Source organism: Chiloscyllium plagiosum, chromosome 16 (assembly GCF_004010195.1).
Source record: "Chiloscyllium plagiosum isolate BGI_BamShark_2017 chromosome 16, ASM401019v2, whole genome shotgun sequence".
Taxonomy (NCBI): domain Eukaryota; kingdom Metazoa; phylum Chordata; class Chondrichthyes; order Orectolobiformes; family Hemiscylliidae; genus Chiloscyllium; species Chiloscyllium plagiosum.
Window position 1 is genome coordinate 33,699,291 of NC_057725.1, and position 20,282 is coordinate 33,719,572.

The 20,282-nt window shown below is 39.7% G+C and overlaps 1 protein-coding gene across 10 annotated transcripts in view; it reads left to right on the forward strand.

Moving 5' to 3' along the window:
- The window catches only part of plekha7b (pleckstrin homology domain containing, family A member 7b), a 470,220-nt gene that overhangs the window by 277,517 nt on the left and 172,421 nt on the right, over positions 1–20,282 (forward strand). For all 10 annotated transcript variants that reach the window (XM_043705777.1, XM_043705778.1, XM_043705782.1 and 7 more), the window contains one exon: positions 11,768–11,851. In XM_043705777.1, coding sequence (XP_043561712.1) covers positions 11,768–11,851 — 84 coding nt within the window. The remainder of the gene's footprint in view (positions 1–11,767; positions 11,852–20,282) is intronic.

The window sequence follows — 20,282 nt, forward strand, 5'->3', positions numbered from 1 at the left end:
GACGCCTGGGACCAGTGGTGTACCATAAGGATCAGTGCTGGGTTCATTTTCCTATCTTCATTTACATAAATGATTTGGATGTGAACAGAGAAGGTATAGTTAGTAAGTTGGAAGATGACATCAAAATTGGAGGTGTAGTGGACAGGGAAGAAGGTTACCTCCAGAGTACAACGGGATCTTGATCAGATGGGCCAATGGACCAAGGAGTGGCAGATGAAGTTTAATGTAGACAAATGTGAAGTGCTGCATTTTGGACAGGCAAATAAGGGCAGGTCTTATGCACTTAATGATAAGGTCCTGGGGAGTGTTGCTGAACAAAGACCTTTGAGTGCAGGTTCATAGTTCCTTGAAAGCGGAGTCTCTGGTAGATAGGATAGTGAAGAAGGTATTTATTATGCTTTCCTTTATTGGCCAGAGCATTGAGTACAGGAGTTGGTAGTCATGTTGCAGTTGTACAGGACATTGATCCAGCCACTTTTGGAATTTTGCATGCAATTCTGGTCTCCCTCCTTTAGCAAGGATTCAGAAAAGATCTGCAAGGATGTTGCCAGAGTTGGAGGGTTTGAGCTAAAGGGAGAGTTTGACTAGGCTGAGGCTGTTTTCCCTGAAGCGTTGGAGTCTGAGGGATGACCTTATAAAGCTTTATAAAATCATGAAGGGCATGGATGGGGTAAATAGACAAGGTCTTTTCCCTGGGTTGGTGGAATCCAGAACTGGACGCCATAGATTTCGGGTGAGAGGGGAAAGATATAAAAGAGACCTTAGGGACAACTTTTTCATGCAGAGGGTGGTATGTGTGTGGAACGAGCTGTCAGAGGAAGTGGTGCAGGCTTGTACAATTGCAACATTTTAAAAGGCATTTGGATGGGTGCCTGAATAGGAAGGGTTTAGAGGGATATGGGCCAAGTGCTGGCAAATGGGACGAGATTAGTTTGGGATATCTGCTCAGCACTGATGGGTTGAACCAAAGGGTCTGTTTCTGTGCTGTGCATGTGAATGACGGTAATTTTGAGGGTAGGCATTCAAGTCATCCAGGTTACAGCTAAATGCAGCTCTCATTTGAACTCTTGGACTGGTAGATGCTGTCAAATCTGGGTTTTCTTTCGGAAATATGAATAAATACTGTATTTTGCATTGTTAATTTGTCATCTTTTCTCAAAATTAATGTGATTTTCCAATAATGTTTTCCTCCACAAACATTGGACAGGAATGTGATCTGTATTGAGATTGTTGATGCATGACAATTACTTGTTGTGCTTAAAGATTTTTAAGGCCTAATAGTCCTTTAAGTGAACTGGATTTCTTATTGACTATTTGAAATTGATGAACCTTTCCTCTTGGTTCTTTCTTGACACTGTCAAAACCTGAATGGCTTTAAAGATTCATGTAAACCTTCTCTCCTTCAGTGGAACTGTTCCTCCTATATCTAGTTGCTTCTCAAAAGTACAATTTAATAACCAAGTGTTAGCTGGTGATTTGACTTTGACGAGTCTCCAAACAGAATCCAGTCACATTCCCCATTGATCTCTGTACGTATGCACAGTTGAGTTTGTGAGATTGTGATTGGATAGGAGAACTCTGTAATTTTCCTTGCCCTGTTTCAAGGTGAGTAAGGTCAGATGTGATTCTGATCTTTATGGGACTTGAATTAAATCTGTCATGCTTTGAACTTGTATTACATTATCTTAGTTATTGTTCCTGTTTATTCTTGTCCTGAACTCCTTTTATTATAATTAGCATATGTCTGTATTGATTCCAAGCAGGCTCCAGCACCTCCCACTTATTACAGCCAAGGCACTGACTGTGGTAGGCTGATTGCCTAAAGGGCATAATAGTTGAAGCAGATATGTGCATGTACGTACAGGGGTTAACAGAGCAGCAATTTTGTGATTTTCTGATCAAGCCAGTATTTGAACTCTGTTATACTGTCTGTGGGAAAAATTCAGCTGGAGATTAAAACTGACAGTTTTCAAATTTAATAAATCTGGTGAAGCAGTAGGAGAGCTGCAGACCCTTGCCAACACTAGCATTCATGCTTTCTGAATAGCACTGCAGTCCATTTCTACAATGGAGAAAGTACCTTATTCTCTCAGGAAAATACTAGGTATTGCCACTGATGATTTTCTTGCTGTTTGAAATTAGCTAGTTGTAATCATATAATTCAACAGTGAAGTACTACAGATGGTAGAAATCTGGACTGAGAATGAGAATGCTGGAAGTATTCAGAAAGCCACAAAACATTGTCCTAGCATTTTCAGTGTTTTCTGTAAAATGTATAATGTAATTATTGAATGATTTCCCCCACATGTCATTATCATTAGTGGCATGTCTGCAGTTCTCTGTTAATGGAATGTGGTGATTGTGCACTTTTCCAACCAGTAAAATGTTTGTGGTTATCAGCTTAAAAATGGCATTGTAACCGAGCTATCAACACTGATGTGACTTCTGAGTTGCTTTGCTGGCAGCTTTTCTGGAAAAATGGTTTAAGTGGAGTCTCGATGAACAGTTGGTAATCAGATACAAAGTGAACTACTTACATCTTTACAGAAATGCTAGAGCTGGACCAATACTGTTGTGTCACACACTAAAATAATCCAGATTGAGGCAACTTTATTTTGGTGATCACGTCCTTTGCTGCAGTGCAGATTTTTGATGTAAGCCACTGCAGCTACTGCTTAACTTCTGGTGCAAAATGAATCATAGAATCAGAGTCTCTACAGTGTGGGAGCAGGCTATTTGGCTCATATAGTCCACAATGAGCCTCCAAAGAGCATCGCACCCAGACCCACCCTCCTTACCCCATCCTCATAACCTGTATTTTCCATGACTAATGCACCTAGCTTGCACAAGGTGCAAAGTGTTGAATGGAGACTCCAGGATCACTGACTGTTCTTTCTTTCAATTTCAACGCCCAGTTCATCAGATAACTTGTTTCTTCCAAACTAAGAATGTTAGTTGCAAATAAACCAGAAAATTAGAACTAGGGTGAATACATATAATTTAATGAAAAGTAGTTATTGGATGAAAATCCATTGATTTGATTAAAGTCATAGAATCAGAGATGTACAGCACAGAAACAGACCCTTCAGTCCAACTCCTCCATGCTGACCAGTTAGCCGAACCGAATCTAGTCCCATTTTCTAGCACTTGGCCCATATCCCTCTTAACCCTTCCTATTCAAATGCCATTCCAGATACTTTTTAAATTCTGTAGTTGTACCAGCCTCCACCACTTCCTCTGGCGGCTTATTCCATTCACTCACCACCCTCTGCAATAAAAGATTGCCCCTTAGGTCTCTTTTATATCTTTCCCATCTTGCTCTAAACCTATGCCCTCTAGTTCTGGACTCCCCCACCCCAGGGAAAATACCTTATCTATTTTATCCTATCCATGTCCCTCATAATTTTATAAATCTCCATAGGGTCAACCCTCAGCCTCTGACCTTCCAGGGAAAACAGCCCCAGCCTAATCAGTCTCTCCTTATAGCTCAAATTCTCCAACCCTGGCAACATCCTTGTAAATCTTTTCTGAACCTTCAAGTTTCACAACATCCTCCTGATAGGAAGGAGACCAGAATTGCATGCAATATTCCAGAAGTGGCCTAACCAATATCCTGTACAACTGCAACATGACCTCCCAACTCAATACTCTGACCAATAAAGGCAAGCATAGCAAACACTGCCTTCACTATCCTGTCTACCTGCGACCCACTTTCAAGGGACTATGAACCTGCACTCCAAGGTCTCTTTGTTCAGCAGCACTCCCTAGGACCTTATCATTTTTTTTTGTCTTTTTTAACCCCCACACTACCACCTAAGTGCAGTAGTGCTTAGTTTTTTCCCCAGGACCCATGGTGTGTGTGTGCAGGTGTGAAACACAGTGGAGGACACAAAGTGCACAAATTTTTTATTCAATTTCCACCACCAGGAAGATAGGAAAACACCCGGGTGGCCAGTGACAAACACTGCCCTTCAAGGACCTTATCATTAAGTGTATAAGTCCTGCTCTGATTGGCTTTTCCAAAGTATCTCTCATTTACCTAAATTAAACTCCATCTGCCACGCCTCAGCCCATCTGAGCAAGATCCCATTGTGTTTGAAATCTATTGGATAAAGAGCAGAGCCAGAAACATTGGGGACATTCAAGTGCAATTTGATGAAAAATTGGTGAATTAGGGTATAGATGGATGAATTTGGGCCAAATGATTTTTTTCTTACTCTTGGCATTTATTGCAGACAAAACTAATTAAAGAAATAATATGACTAAGTTTAAGATGCAATTAGATCCATTTCTAGAATTTGAACATTGATGTAGCATTGAGATCAAAAAGTGTGTTGAGCTTTGTGGATTATAGTTTGGACTTTAAAAAATAAATCAAACCAATCTAAGACATAACATTCTTAGTGCCAGCTTTGCCTCAGGATTGCAGTATTTAATCCAGACTGACAATTATTTGCAGTGCGAAGAAAGTGTGATCTTTTGCATGAGACGTTAGACAATGATTGTTACTTTTGAGTGAATGCAAAGGATCCTGTTGTGTTTTGAGATGGAGTTTTCTCAGCAAGCTGACTGCTATAAAACACTGTTGATTAATGCCACTTCAAAATTAATCAAATGTTTGTTCATCTTGTTTTGCTGTCTGAAGGACTTTAGTGTTCATAAATGTTTGCTTCCATAAAAACAGTGCTGTTTCAAAACCCATTCACTGACTCAGTTGTTTTGGGGTATGCTAAGGATTGTTGAGGCGGTTAGTAATTGCAGATTTGATAGCTAAGTAATGATTTCCTGTTCTTAAATGCTTTTCCATTTCTACACAGTGAGGCATTGGTTGAACTATTGGCATAGTTTTATTTTCTCTGCAGCTGCTGCACTCCTGGTCAAACTACATTAATTGCGTCAGTAAGTAGCGTACCCACGTATCAAGAAAATGATGGTATGAAAATTAATCATTGGTTCTTTGCTATCATTTTAGTGCTGTCTACAATCTGCAGTGGGTAAGCACAAACATTGTTGGTTTCAATTTGACCACAGTCCTTTAGGCAAATACTAAACAAATTTATACATACAATACGATTCTGTGTGCTTCTTCATTTGTCAGATATTTTATCTCTTCTACTAAAATAATTTGAGGAAAAATAAAGAGCAGCTATGGTTTTTTGTACCATTTGTTAATGTGTTTGGATAAGCAGAGAAACTCCATCATTCAAAGAGCAAGAAATTAATGTTGTATTTGTGAGTCTCTGCAATTTCAACTGAGCTGTCATTTTTGCAATTTGTTTCACTCTACTGAAGGAAAAATGCTTGACCTCTGGTTGGTACCTGCTCAGGCACCTAGGTTTCCAATTTGTTTGAAGGTTATCAGGCATGGTCTTTTATTTCATGGTGTTGTATGCTGCAATACTTGACATGTACCCATAGACCAAGATATTACTTGTGGTTATGAACCTTGATAGAAAATAGCGAGTTTTTTTTTAGAAAAGCAATAGTGTAGCTAGAGACAGTCTTCATCTTTCAAATGTCTAAATCTTCCATTTCTAGAAACTTAGTAACTATTGCTATTTCAACAAGAAGCAAGTGTTCTTTCTGTTGCATTCTGAAGAATTACCAAGAATTCGTTTTGGTTGCTACAAGGCAAGAGTTAGCAGACTGGATGTTGTGCTGAAATCAACAGTAAGGTCACATTAAAGAAAGCTTTCATGTTTGACTCAAATCTGATCTGTTGAGAATTGTCTTGCAATGGGGGAAAACTTGCAGCTAACAGATGCAGGCGTGAATTGATGAGGGAAAATGTCTTTGAAACAAGATGTTTCAAACACCTGAGAATGTTGCAGGTTTGTTTCTCTCTAATCTCTTTTTGATAGACATTACTGACAGTGCAATAAACCAGTTTCGTATAATTATTTACATGACGTCAGGAATGCTACATTGTACATTGCCAGTACTTTCTACATCAGTAAAACTAGGTTATCTGGACTTGCATTTTTTGATGTTTGTGGTTATTTTGTGTGAAGTATTGACTTGTGTACTGACTTGGAGTTAGAGTGGAGCTCATGCTTTGACATTCTAACTTGGGATGAATGTGTTGTTGGATTGACACTTAAGAATGAGAAAAGGTGTTCATCCCACAGAGACTCATCTTTTTAGTATGTGCATTAAGGCGAGCATCTATGATAACTGGCAAAATCCTCACCGCTATAGTGTTGTAATGTTTGGTCCCTGGGTAAAATAATCTGATTCACCAACGTGGGGTGATTCATTGCCACCAATCCTTTTATATTGGTATTAGTTTATGCTACTGCTAACGTTTTGGGAGGGAAACCATTTGCAGTCTTTGGCAGAAGGTGCCTCAGTCTTGACAAACAGTCAAGGTTCATTACACTGTACTTAGATCTAACATGCAGGATATCACGAGAAACATCTGGATGAATGCAAGAAATACATATCACTGCTAGCTCTGTTAACTCGGCATGCTGGAACAATGCAAATTGAGCGTCAATCTATGCAGTTGTGTTTTGAGCATCCTGAAGTTGATGTCTCCATAATCTGCATTGGCAATCATGACTCTAACCACCAGAGAGTTTTCCCAACACCCACTGATTCTAGTTTTGCTCGGGCTCTATAATGCCACACTTGAGCAAATGCCACCTTGATGTCAAGGGCTGTCACTCTCCTCTCATCTCACGAATTCAGCTCTTTTGTCCATGTTTGAACTAAAGGTGAGGTGAGAGTGACAGCTGTTTTCATCAAGGCTGCACATGGCATTGTGTGGCATCATGGAGCCCTAGCAAAACTGGAATCAGTGGTATAGGGGTAAAAACTCTGGTCGTTAGAGTCATATCAGACCCATAGGAAGAAAGTTGTGGTTGTTGGAGATCTGTCATCCCCGCTCCAGGACATCTCTGCAGGAGTTTATCAGGGCCGTGTCCTAGACCCAACCATCTTCAGCTGCTTCATCAGTGACCTTCACTCCATCATAAGATCAGACGTTGGAATGTGCAATCATCAGCAAACAAAGTTCAGCATCATTCACAACTGCTCAGACACTGAAGCAGTCTGTGTCCAAATGCAACAAAATCTGGTCAAAGTCCAGGCTTGGGCTGACAAGTGGCAAGTAACATTATTGCCACACAAATGCCAGGCTATGACCATCACCAACAAGAGACCGTCTAACCTGCTGCCTCTTAATATTCAGTGGTGTTACCATCTGAATCCCCCACTACCAATATCCTGGGAGTTATCACTGATTGGAAACTCAGCTGGACTCACCACATTAACACAGTGGCTACAAGAGCAGGTCAGAGGCTAGGAATACTGTGGCGAGTAACTCACCACCTGATTCTCAACCACCTGTATGCTATGTACAAGACACAAGTCAGGAGTGTGATGGAATACTCACCACTTGGCTGAATGAGTGCAGCCCTAACAACACACAAGAAGCTTGATACCACCCAAGGCAAAGCTGTCCATTTGATTGGCACTGCATGTACTCCCTCCACCACCAACACTCCGTAGGCAGCAGTGTGTACTATCTATGAGATGCACTGCAGAAATTCACTAAAGATCCTCAGACAGCACCTTTTAAGCCTACGACCACTTCCACCGAGAAGGGCAAGGGCAGCAGATACGGGGAACACCACCATCTTCAAGTTCTCCTCCAAGTCACTCACCATCCTGACCTGGAAACATATCATTGTTCCTTCACTGTCATTAGGTGAATATCCTGGAATTCCCTCTCTGATGACCATGTGGTCAACCCACAGCAGGTGGACTACAGCAAGAAGCAACTCACCACCACCTTCTTAATGGCAACTACGGATGGGCAATAAATGCAGGCCAATTAGCAATCACACCAAATCACTCCTATCACACCAAATGAACAAGTAAATAAAATTCACATTCTTTTTTATCGTGCAAAGAAATTCTTTTGTTTAAATTTTTATTATAATAATATTTAGGGTCTTTTTTTTTAAGAGCTAAGTAACTTCATATGCATCAAGATTCCAATTAACTGTTCAGGACTAACTTCTTTAACAGTTCCCCATTTTCTTTTTATTTTCCTTACATGTGACAGTTTTGTTACTCTGCCTTTTGTCATCCATTGTTGTCCTGATAGTCATGATCTTTCCTAAGATTAACCATTACATTAAGAAAGGCACACTGAGATAGAAACTCTACATATATATGCAAATTATGTGCCCACAACCTCATTCCCATTGCAACCTTTGCAGCCTCCCATTCTAGGCATAGGAACACTGCCACTGTGCCGCAAGAGAGCTCTGCCAGCTATTTTTGAAATTTTAATTTCTTTCTGTAATCATCCTGAGACATTATTACACACCTCAGGGGCAGATGGGACTTGAACCCATGCCTTCTGGTCCAGAGGGGTAGGGATGCTACCTCTGTGCCACAAAAAGGCCCCATCACCAATTTTTATGTTGTGTCCAAATTTTCCAGTCATGTCTTCCCCACTTAAATTTATATGTATCACCAATAGCAAGTGACTCAAAACTGAGCCCTCTGGAAAATTCTTTCTATTCACAAAATCATCCATGTGCTTTGTTTCCTGTCTTTGAAACAATTTTGGAGCCAGCTCAAAGTATTTCCCTGCATTCTGTAGCTTTTAATTTTTCTGAACAGGCTGTCGGTTAATCCTTGTGAAATTCCTTATTAGACAATAGACAATAGGTGCAGGAATAGGCCATTCTGCCCTTCAAGCCTGCACCGCCATTCAATATGATCATGGCTGATCATTCCTAATCAGTATCCTCTTCCTGCCTTATCTCCACAACCCTTGATTCCACTATCTTCGAGAGCTCAATCCAACTCTTTCTTAAATGAATCCAGAGACTAGGCCTCCACTGCCCTCTGGGGCAGAGCATTCCACACAGCCACCACTCTCTGGGTGAAGAAGTTTCTCCTCATCTCTGTCCTAAATGGTCTACCCCGTAGACCATTAAAATCTATGTAAACACCATCCATTGCATTGCCCGAACCAATCCTCATTGTTACTTCCTCAAAAAATTCAATTGATTAAGTAAGGCATGACCTTCCCTTGGTATAACCATGCTGCTTATCCCTTATTAAGTCATATCTTTCCAAGGAAAGGTTAAATCTCTCGATTCTCGTGATTTGCTCCCCCACCCCCAATTAAAATAATGAAGCAACATTTGCCAGCATTCAGTCCTTTGGTACCTTGCCTTTGTCGAGTGAAGATTAGAAAATAAACTTCAAGGCAGCTGTTATCTCCTTCCTGACATCAACTAACTGTCTAGGATATGGGTTTTCCTCCCCTGACCCTAATTCATGTTGGGGTGCGAAGGTGTCAGGGATTGGGCTACATCTCCTGCCCACTTAGGTAAATGCCCTTCCTGCCTCCTATCTTACCACCTCAAGGAACGAAAGGTTCCACTCTTTGTGCCCTGAAGACTATCAAACTTGCACAATGTAATTGCAGCTTTAATTGAAATTCTGAAATATATCTTTAGTGTAGCAATATTTTGACAATTAACTTTTAATCACTGAGTTGCCAGGACACACTAACTCAGCAGTCTCCAGCTCATGGGGGCTTATTTAACTTGAGGAATTGTGCAACTGGTCATAAGTTATATCGTGTTGATTTAAAATTTTAATCAGTATAACTAACAACAGTAATGTGGTTTGGATACTTATCTCAGAGATAAAAAATAACTGTGCTTTTCTGGTAATTGCCTGCTTTTGCATGTGTGTCTACTACTTGCTTTTGCAACCCATTTAGGATGCTTGCACAAATTACAAAATTGTAATAAACCATAGACTCATTTTGTACCTTTTTACTGAAGTTGCTTTCCAGTTATGACCTTTCCGAAGCTTCTGTGAAAATTAGTTCACAGAATTAAGTTAATGGTGTGCTATCTAAAAATTACATTGATTGTTGGTAACCATCCTATTTTACATGTAATCAATGAATTTATACTTAAATTTTTGCACTTTAATGCGCTTGTGGTGTGTTGCTCTTAATTCATCACCACAAATTGCTCTCCCCAACAGTGACATGATATGCAGTCATCATATTATCACAGCTCATAACTCTTTCACCAATTGCCGTCCAAGCTGGAAAGCTTAGAATCTGACTGTTTTGTTGCTTTTTTTTGCAAGTTGAATGAGTGTTATGCGAAAACATCTGAAGCAAACTACTTTGTTTTGAAAATGCTGATTAATCATGCATTTCCAGAGGGGAGATTTTCTGAAAGCTGTGAAATTGTGGGTTAGAAGTCAGTAGTGTTTAAGAATATATTGAAATAAAATAACAGTACAGTGATAATGTGATTTTATATGTGGACAACTTCAATGTTAACAGTAAAATACTGATATATGTTCAGGAACTTTTTAGAATTACAATTGTAAGTTGACCAATCATTTTAATTCTTTGCTCCAATTCCATTCTGATATTGGCATCCTGTCTCGCATTAAATTCCAACTCATGTTTCAAGTAGACATCTCCTGGCTTTCAGGCCCAACAATGAAATTATTGAACTCTACGTGTTAACTACTGCATCCAGTTTTCTGGACACCATTGAACAGGCATTCCCTTTTTCACCTATAGGGAGAGAGTGAGGTCTGCAGATGCTGGAGATCAGAGCTGGAAATGTGTTGCTGGAAAAGTGCAGCAGGTCAGGCAGCATCCAGGGAACAGGAGAATCGACGTTTCGGGCATAAGTCCTGAAGAAGGGCTTATGCCCAAAACGTCGATTCTCCTGTTCCCTGGATGCTGCCTGACCTGCTGCGCTTTTCCAGCAACACATTTCCAGCTTTTTCACCTATAGGCAATTTGCTTAATCCATTACTATTTCTATTTGCCCTGCACCAGCACTCCATTTTGTCATTTCTGCCTTAATGGACAAGGAGCTCCCATAACCTCTGTTGACTGGAGATTGTTTGCTTGCTGAAATGGTGTAGGGCAGTTAACGTGACACTTGGAATAGGGAATGAAAAAACATCGGCTCGAATACTAGTTCTGGTTCATGCCTAGTGAATTTTTGTTTTGCAGTGCATTTTTGTTTTGCATCAATTGAAAACAAAGTAGGTTTGCTTGCCAAACTTTTCAAATGAAAAGGAGAAATGCGAATTCAAGGAAGAGTTGAAACTTTTGGAATTTGCACAAGCAAAATGTCTTCCTTGTTTAGTTTCTGGAGAATTTGCAGCAACCTTGACGTTTTCCAAAATGAACTGTGTACCTGCTGAACAAACAGCAAAAGACAAGACGAAGTTGACAATGAATCAATAGTTGTCAGATCTGCCAATTGCTCTGCTGGTTCCATGTATTCTGAACCCTGAGATTGTCTTTTTTGGTGCATTTGTTGACATCTATACAACAGTGTTCAAAAGCCTGGATTTTAAGAAATGAATGACCTGATTTCTAGAAATGTGGATTTTTTAAAAAAAAATTGATAGAGGTGTTAAATGAAGAATTTTCAGTGTTGCTGTTTGTTCCAAAAAAATATTTGTCATTTTCGGATTAGTAGAAGGTTTGTCTGTCTAAGTGTTGTAACCAGCAGAGCATAATATGATCCAAGAGTTAGCACTTATGCAGTGCTGCAGGCTGTTGGCAGATGCGTCGCACATGTGTTGAAAATGTTGACGTTTAAAGCATTTTTGTAAAATAACGGAATAATGCAATTATTTAGTATGATCAGCAGATCTAATCTATAATAGAAGTGCATAGTGGAGAAAGTGCATCTTTATATAATGACGAATTAATGCTGATGAAACTTTTTGTGATTTATTGCAGTCATAATCAACGGACTTCATCATTCAGGCACCCAGTGACTGGGCAGATTTCACCAGAAAACACTGAGTACATACTGAAAGAACAGTAAGTATTGTGCTGTATTAGCTTGTGCTAGACCTGAAAATCTGGAATGTAATTTTAATGCTGCGTTAATTATTATAACTGATTCCTTAATTCCAAAGTGAAGGGAGCACTGTTTTTGTTTTTTTTTTAATTGGTTCAAATTAAAAATGATCAGCTGTCAAGCCTACATAGTTGGCATGTCTCCCTGTTATGTTTGTTATTTATGGTTTATTTACAGTTTTGAGCATTATGCTTTGTTTCCAGTGGTTTGTGAACTTAAAGGATTGTTGTCCAGTTGCTGGACAGTACCTAACAGTTAACAACAGTGTCCCAAGCCTTTCCTAGTCAATCCTTAGACACGAGGATGGTTCCTTTTATTATTCATGATTGATCTTAAGTTTGCTGATCTCAACTGGGGCTGCAGTAAGATGCTGCAACTGATCTTATTCCTTGTGCCTAGGAAGGGGGAGAAAACTGCACTTGTACCTATTGAAAGTTGTAGGAATTCTGGGTAGGGAAGGGATTGGAGTTGCCTAACCTCAAAAAAAGGTGGTGATCATTTTGGAGAGAGAAAGGGTGGAGTGGTGGCTTGTGGACAGAAGAAAATTGAAAAGAAGATGATTTTTTGTGATTTTATCTTAGCATGTGGGTGGCACAATGGCTCAACAGTTAGCACTGCTATCTCACAGGTTTGATTACACCCTTGGGCAACTGTATGTGTGGAGCTTGCATGTTCTTCCCATGGTTTTCCTCCGGGTGTTTCAGTTTCCTCCCACAGTCCAAAGGTGTACAGGTTAGGTGAATTGGCCATGCTAAATTGCACATTGTGTCCGGGGTGCACAGACTAGGTGGTTTCGCCAGGGTAAATGTGGGGTTACTGGGATAGGGTGGTGGGCAAGATCTGAGTGAGATGCTCTTCAAGGAATTAGTACAGACTTAATAGGCCAAATGGCCTCTTTTTGAACTGTAGAGATTCTATGATTCATGTTGCTTAGAACGAACTTCCCATCTGTTCAATGATATTCATGTGAAGACTTCATTAGAGGCAACAGCTTGAGTTTTACAGTCATGGGAAAATCACGCTTGACATTCATTACACTTGCAGCTCCCTCAGACTCTGTGAACTATTAGATGATAACTTATGGTAATTAGGGGTGCACACAAGTGATCTGGGACTTTCCAAATGAGGAAAATAATAGTCTGTTCAACCAATTAGATGGAAGATTCCATAGTGAAAAACAGAGCCAGACCAAAAAGCATGTACATTGCATTCCACTATAACAAGCGTTTCGTTAATGCAAATTTGCGACACTGTTTCTAAAGCGTGAACTTTTAAAGTGTGAATTGGCTATAACGCGATTCCAACCTCATTAGTTTAAATAGTACTGCTATGATGCCATTTTCTTATAATACGGAGAACGGAGCTACCATGTTATAGTAGAACTGACTGTACCAAATGTTTCAATGAATCTAAATACAAAAAGTAGCTGGATTTGCGTGAGAATGAACCAAGAGAAAAAAGGTAAGTAAATTAAAAATTAATGTACTTTATTTAAAATCTCCAAGAATGAGATGATACATTTGTATTTGGACTTCTGTCTCAATTGCTTGATTGTATTAAGATTTGTAATTTGTAATTATAATTTAACAGACTGCTAAAGATAAATTTCCCTTGAATGGCCACATTCACAATTTTTTTTCTCTGTTGAATGGATAAGTAGTACAGCTTCATGCCTTACATGTGTGTTAGTGCCAATGTATTTGTAAGTTACTGACTGGTGAATCCTGAGGGAAAACAGGGAAGTTTGGGCAGAATTACACATGGGAAGAAGGTGACATAGTGGGAATGTCACAGGATGAATAAATCCTGAGTATGCACAGGTCAGTGCTTTGGGGCACAGGTTCAAATCTTTGAGGAGAAAGTGAGGTCTGCAGATGCTGGAGATCAGAGCTGGAAATGTGTTGCTGGAAAAGCGCAGCAGGTCAGGCAGCATCCAGGGAACAGGAGAATCGACGTTTCGGGCTTATGCCCGAAACGTCGATTCTCCTGTTCCCTGGATGCTGCCTGACCTGCTGCGCTTTTCCAGCAACACATTTCCGGCACAGGTTCAAATACCATCATAGAAGTGGAACTTAAATAGCTATTAATTGGTCACCTATGAAGCATCAATGTTGGCATTGCCTGCAGTTCCTACAACTGAGAAAGGAGTTTAAAAATACAAATGCTTCAAGCTGTTGCTCACCTTAATCCATATGATTGGTGAATGCTGATATTATTGCCATGGCAAATTTCAGCCCTTTGTCTCCAACAACTATGATGGAGTTATTCTCCCTTCCCCAAAAAAAAACTATTTGCAGCACACATCAGAGTGCTCTGGGGCTTCTGATTATATTATCCAGTCAAACTAAAGAAAGGTGGAGGGGTGACGTGATAGAGCTTTATAAAATCTTGAGGAGCATGGATAGGGTAAGTAGACAAGGTCTTTTCCCTGGGGTGTGGGAGTCCAGAATTAGAGGGCAGAGATTTAGGGTGAGAGGGGAAAGATATTAAAAAGACCTAAGGGACAACTTCTTCACACAGAGGGTAGTGCATGTGTGGAACAAGCTGCCAGAGGAAGTGAAGGAGGTTGGTGAAATTACAACATTTAAAAGATATCTGTTTGGGTGGATGAATAGGAATGGTTTTGAGGGATATGGGTGAAGTGCTGGCAAATGGATCTAGATCAATTTAGGATATTTGGTCGGCGTGGACCAGTTGGACTGCAGGGTCTGTTTCAATTCTGTACATCTCTACAACTCTGTGACTCCAAAGAGCTTGCGCTTCGACTAGTTCTTTCATGTTCTCCAAAGTATTCTAAAGTGTTTCATTCGCGGATCACTCTTGATGCTAATTATTTTTAAATGAGCAAACAGAGCATCCAAACTGTGCACAGCACATAACTAACAATATGAACATACATTTTATCATCCTCTGTGATGGCTGAGGGAAGTAGATTGGCCCGGACACCACTTCCTTCAAAGATTACATTGTCTATCCACCTTTCCAGATGAAGAGGGTCTAATCAAAAAGAGACATTTTTGACAATATTGCACCCTTCCAGTAACGCACTGAATTGTTAGTTCAGATTATGTACTCTCATCTGACATGACAGTTGGGCATGTAACCTGTAAATTTAGATACATTAGAACTGGATTGGGGATAGGTTCACTTATCTGCTCGAGCTTGTTACATCCTTCAGCAAGATTGTGGCTGATCTGTAATCTAGATTACCTGCATTTGCTTCCCATCACCCTCTTTTTTTTTTTTGCTTTGGAAAAACATATTAATCTACCATTTCATATTAATGATCTAGCACCAAAAGCCATTTCTAGAAGAGAGTTTTGAGCTTTCACCATTTTGTGTGCAGCAGTATTTCATAACTTCACTTGTAGAAGTTTTAACTTTATCTTTTTAGGCCTGCTGATCCTTATTCTTGACTTCCAACCAATGCAAACAGTTCCTATTTCTCCATCAGCTTTTTTTTTTAAACATCCTGAAAATATCCATTAATTTCCTCTGCAATCACCTAAAATCTGCAGAATACAATTCTATTTTGAGTGATCTCCTTTTAATTTAACTTTGGAGTCCACGCATCATTCTAATAAATCCACCCTGTCCTCTCTCCAACTATGGTAAAAACAATGACTGCAGATGCTGGAAACCAGATTCTGGATTAGTGGTGCTGGAAGAGCACAGCATTCAGGCAGCATCCGAGGACAGGCAAAGCTTTTGCCCGAAACGTCGATTTTGCCTGTCCTCGGATGCTGCCTGAATTGCTGTGCTCTTCCAGCACCACTAATCCAGAATCCTCTCTCCAACTATATCTATTGTATGTTTTGATTTCATGTTCTGAACAAGTATTTCAGATGTGGGATAATTCGTCTTTGTAGACCTGCAAGACTTTTGTTTCCCATTCACCTTTTTGATCATTTTCTGTATCTCTCTGGGACAGTTTACTGACCTATGCAAAAAGTCTTTCTGGACTTGGAACCAATTTGGAAGATACTGATTTATCCTATTTTTCACCTTGCAGATATAAATGGTCCAAAGTGGATGACCTTATTTTTGTGTATATTGAAACTTGTGCTACAGTTTTGCTTGCACAATCAATCGAGTAATATCTCTGATTTCCTCCCTTCATCTACATTGTTTATAATGCCATCAACCTTTGTCTTCATTCAGCTGATTGTGTGTGATTCTCTATTCCATCATCTGAGTTGTTGATGAAGATGATGAACAGCTTGCTTTATGTAATGAAGGTACTGTCAAAATTGATTCTTGGAGCAATTGATGTTGAAGCCAAGTTAATTAATAATTTAATTACTTGAATAAAACTGTGCACATAGCAGAAGAAGGCAGAGAAATAATAAAGGATCAAGATGGAGGGAGGAATTGTCTTGATGGAAATTATTTGCATTAGTCAACAACCTTCATGCATTATATGATTGGGTGAAGTACTAATTCACTACAACTAATACTTATGTAGTGCTAATGATAGAACTACGTGGGTAATTGTTATTGACACAAGTCTGTTCTGTATGCTTAGTACTGCTGCTATTCGATTACCAGAAACTTCTTGTAAAATATATTTGGTGCAGATGTATTTCAGTCTTTGTGAAACCATAGTAACATATTTTTGTTTCTCCCTTGCATCTTGCTGTCCTGCTCTGTTGATGCTGAAGCTTGATGTGGCATTGGATGACCAACTGCATCTTGCCCAAGTGCACGTTCTTCTTGCATGTGAATGTAGAAGATGAGTGTGGGAAATGTATGGCCTTATAGTTTTGCCTGATGTCTGTATGTGGACTGGCCAGCGCAAGATTTGATTATTACCAGCATTGTAAAAATTAGTTTGTTTTTTGGATGGTGATACTGAAGTCAGTGGGAATATTTCTGCCAGTGTCTAAGATGAATTAAGATCAGGACTGAAGCTGGGATATCCTTGTTCAATTCAAGCTGGGCCATTAAAGGGTTTAGTTTTTCCAAAATGTTTCATCTGAATTTATTACATGATATAAGTTTTGCTTTACTACTTTGTCCACTAAAACCAAGAGTTGTTTTTGAGAGGCTAGTTTTTCACTCTGTGAAGCATGTATGGAATGAACTGTCAGAGGAAGTGAAAAGGGTGAGTACAATTATAACATTTAAAAAGGCATTCGGAAAGGTACGTGAATAGGAAAGGTTTAGAGGGAAAAGGGGCAAATGCAGGGAAATGGGACTCGTTCAATTTAGGAAATCAGGTTGCAATGGATGACTTGGACCGCCGGGTCTGTTTACGTGCTGTATGACTCTGTAAATGAGAATTCAGTTGGCCTATTCAATAAGGATGGAATTGATATGAGCAGCAGCTCATTTTTATTAATTGCTACACAGATCTTTATAATTACTGCTCTGTTTATTTAGAAGGTGTCTTTCAGCCAAGTGTATTCTGACTGTAAACTGAAATGTATAACTTATGCTTGCAACTGAATATTGAGACTTGATTTTGAGTATTACTTGCACGGGATCATAGAACAAATGAGTCATTGATCAGTGTTTTTCAAAAACAGAGCAAGATGCAGTGCATGAATGTATACTTTGATATCAGAGGCAAATTAATGCTGGCTTATAAAGAACGTGCAAAAGCTGTACAGGATACGAGAAACACCATTGCCAGCTGGAAAAACTAGATAATCTGTTGAATTCCTCCCTCCACAAAAAAATAACAATTGTATGAGCCACTGGGATTCAAAACCTATTAATAGCTGTCACACCTTTTATTGTTAACAACATGGAGTGCGCTGCATTGTTTATTTGAAAATAAATACAATTCCAGAAATGTCGAAGGCAAAAAGCAATGCTGGTTATTTGATTTTAGTGAAGCCAATCTTCGGATCTATGGTCATTGCTTTCATCTTTTGACAACAGTTAGGTTTCCGGACTGCTTTTGAGCACTCCCTGCAGCTGTTAGTACCTCTAATAGAGCCCCAGAGAATCAACCATGTGCCCTGTTGTATCCCATACATTCAGTTGCTATGGCAGCCACAGATGAAAAATATAAGCACCTGCCTTGCTGTGGTTGAAACTTCCGCAACTGGATGAGGAGAATAATAGAATAATTATTTATGTTATTTTCAGTACCCAAATGGATTATTCACTACGGTAAGTGTAATTAGTTAAGGAACTACTGCATATTGTATTGAGATATTTCTCTACTTAGTTCAGAGAGAGAAAGAATAGCTTCATTTAAGTGCTTTTATCACACGTTAGATATCTGTGTCACCTTTCAGTGTTGCATTGTCACTTTCGTGGAGATTCTTATTTAATGTTAGCAGATATTTGTGGAAATCTAAGCTGTTTATAACGATCTTTTTAAAATGAAAGAATGATGGAAGATTTGCTATCAAATCACCTAAATCAAGATATGTGTATGTACATCTTGGATTTTATTCTTCTGATGTTAATTGAATGAAGCTGGTAATTGAATGTTTTATTTTTCATTCATAGCTACAGTGATTTGTGATAGATGATTCTGTTGAACTGTGAACCTTTTGCAGTGATAAATGTGCAATGATGTTCAATAGGGAGTTTCAGTATCGTGATGTTTAAGACAGAATTGCATATGACTTGTTGCTTGGTGTTTGAGCTGGTGGTGTCCCCATTGTTGTTGATTCTTGGGTGATAGTGGAGGTGTTGTGTAACAAATCTCAAGGTTATGGCATGAGTCAGGAAGACTGCTTTTTGCCTGTGAGATGCTTGGATGCTCCAACTCTGTCACATCTCTGTCCGTATGAGGAAGCACAGTGGCTCATTGTTTAGTACTGGTGCCTCTCAGTGCCTGGGACCCGGGTTCGGTTCCAGTGTTGGAAGACTCTGGCTTTGTGGTGTTTGCATGTTCTGCCCGTATCTAACTAGGTTTCTGCCATGTGTTCCAATCTCCCCTCTCAGTCGAAAGACATTCAAGATATGTGGTTTAGCCATGGGACATGTGGGGTTACAGGGATAAGATGGTTTGGGTTGGATGGTCTTTGGAGTGTTGATGTGGACTAGATGGGCCAAATGGCCTCTTTCCTTATTGTAGGAATTCTTTCATTCTATGATTGATTCAGGGGTGGGGTGATTTTCTATTGGACCTCTTATTTGTGGATGGACGCAATGGTTTGACCAGTCCAGAGAATAACCAGCATTGCATATGTGGTCTTTTGTTAAAATAATTGATTTCTATTCAATTATTGATTAACGTAGAAGTCGCGGGTTATTGGGATTAAGTCGAAATGTCAAGTCGATGTTAGAATCAAATCAGTGAATATCTTCTGGAATACCAGAACAGGCTTGAAGGGCCCAACGGACTACTCCTGTTGCTCACTCATTTCTATCTATGCATTCTGGTCAATTATTGAACCAGTTTTGGCTCCGTTTTACCAAGGCTTTTTGATTTCAGACTCCACTACCCCTGCATGTAATGGTGGAGTAACTAGAATTGCATGGAAATTTGCATCAGTGATGGTCAATACTTTGGAACAGATCTCCGTGAACTGTCCACCTGGAATGTTTTGCTGAAGCCTGAAGACGTTTGCAAAATGTTTAGCCAGCCTTGCCTCTTAGACTGACTTCTTGAGCTCTCTATTTATGAATAGAAAGGTTCATGAAGCCACTTTCTGTTTAGTTGTTTGGTCGTCCACCTCTTTTATTCAATTTGATGATTGTGCTTTTGAGATTTTCTCTCGACCATTGGTTGCCCTGACTGTGGTCTCCTCTTTTTGAGTTTGTCTGGCTGGCAGCTTCGCAAGGTTGGTGCTTCATTGCAATGTTCCAGCACATTTTTGCATGCTATTTATGTTCCATGTTAACCCATATTTGGTACTGGAAGGAATGATACGTCAGGCCGTTTGGTTATAGATTGTGGGGGCGTGAAGTACTGCTGTTGGCAATGCGATGCTTTGTTACTGCAGACCTCCCTGTCTGTGTTGATATCTATCCGGTTTCTGCTATCATTTTGGCAATTGTTTGGAGTTTTCAATTGGTGGCCAGCCTGAGACCAGAAAAGGTCTCCCCAGCCGACCTCTCCTTTTACTACAAAAAAGAATCTTGTGCATCCACTGTAAACAGTAATTGACCTTGTGAATGGAGAAAATCCTCATTCCTGCTTGACCAGTGCAGAATGGGTTCTGAGGCAACACTGGCAAGCAGTGCACAGTTAATCTGCAGCTGAGAGTTGACCATGGGAAGCTGAGCTCTCTGCATTCACGTTTTCATCCAATCCATTAGCCCTTTTCCCTGAAGCTGCTGAATGCTGCAATTCAAATATCTTAATTATCTCAATCATACTTTTGACCCAATAGGTTCTCTTTTATGTTTGAATCCAGATAGTGAACATCTGATGCTGTTGCTTGGCAGAGCTGAAGACACACTTATTGGTAATTTTACCATTTC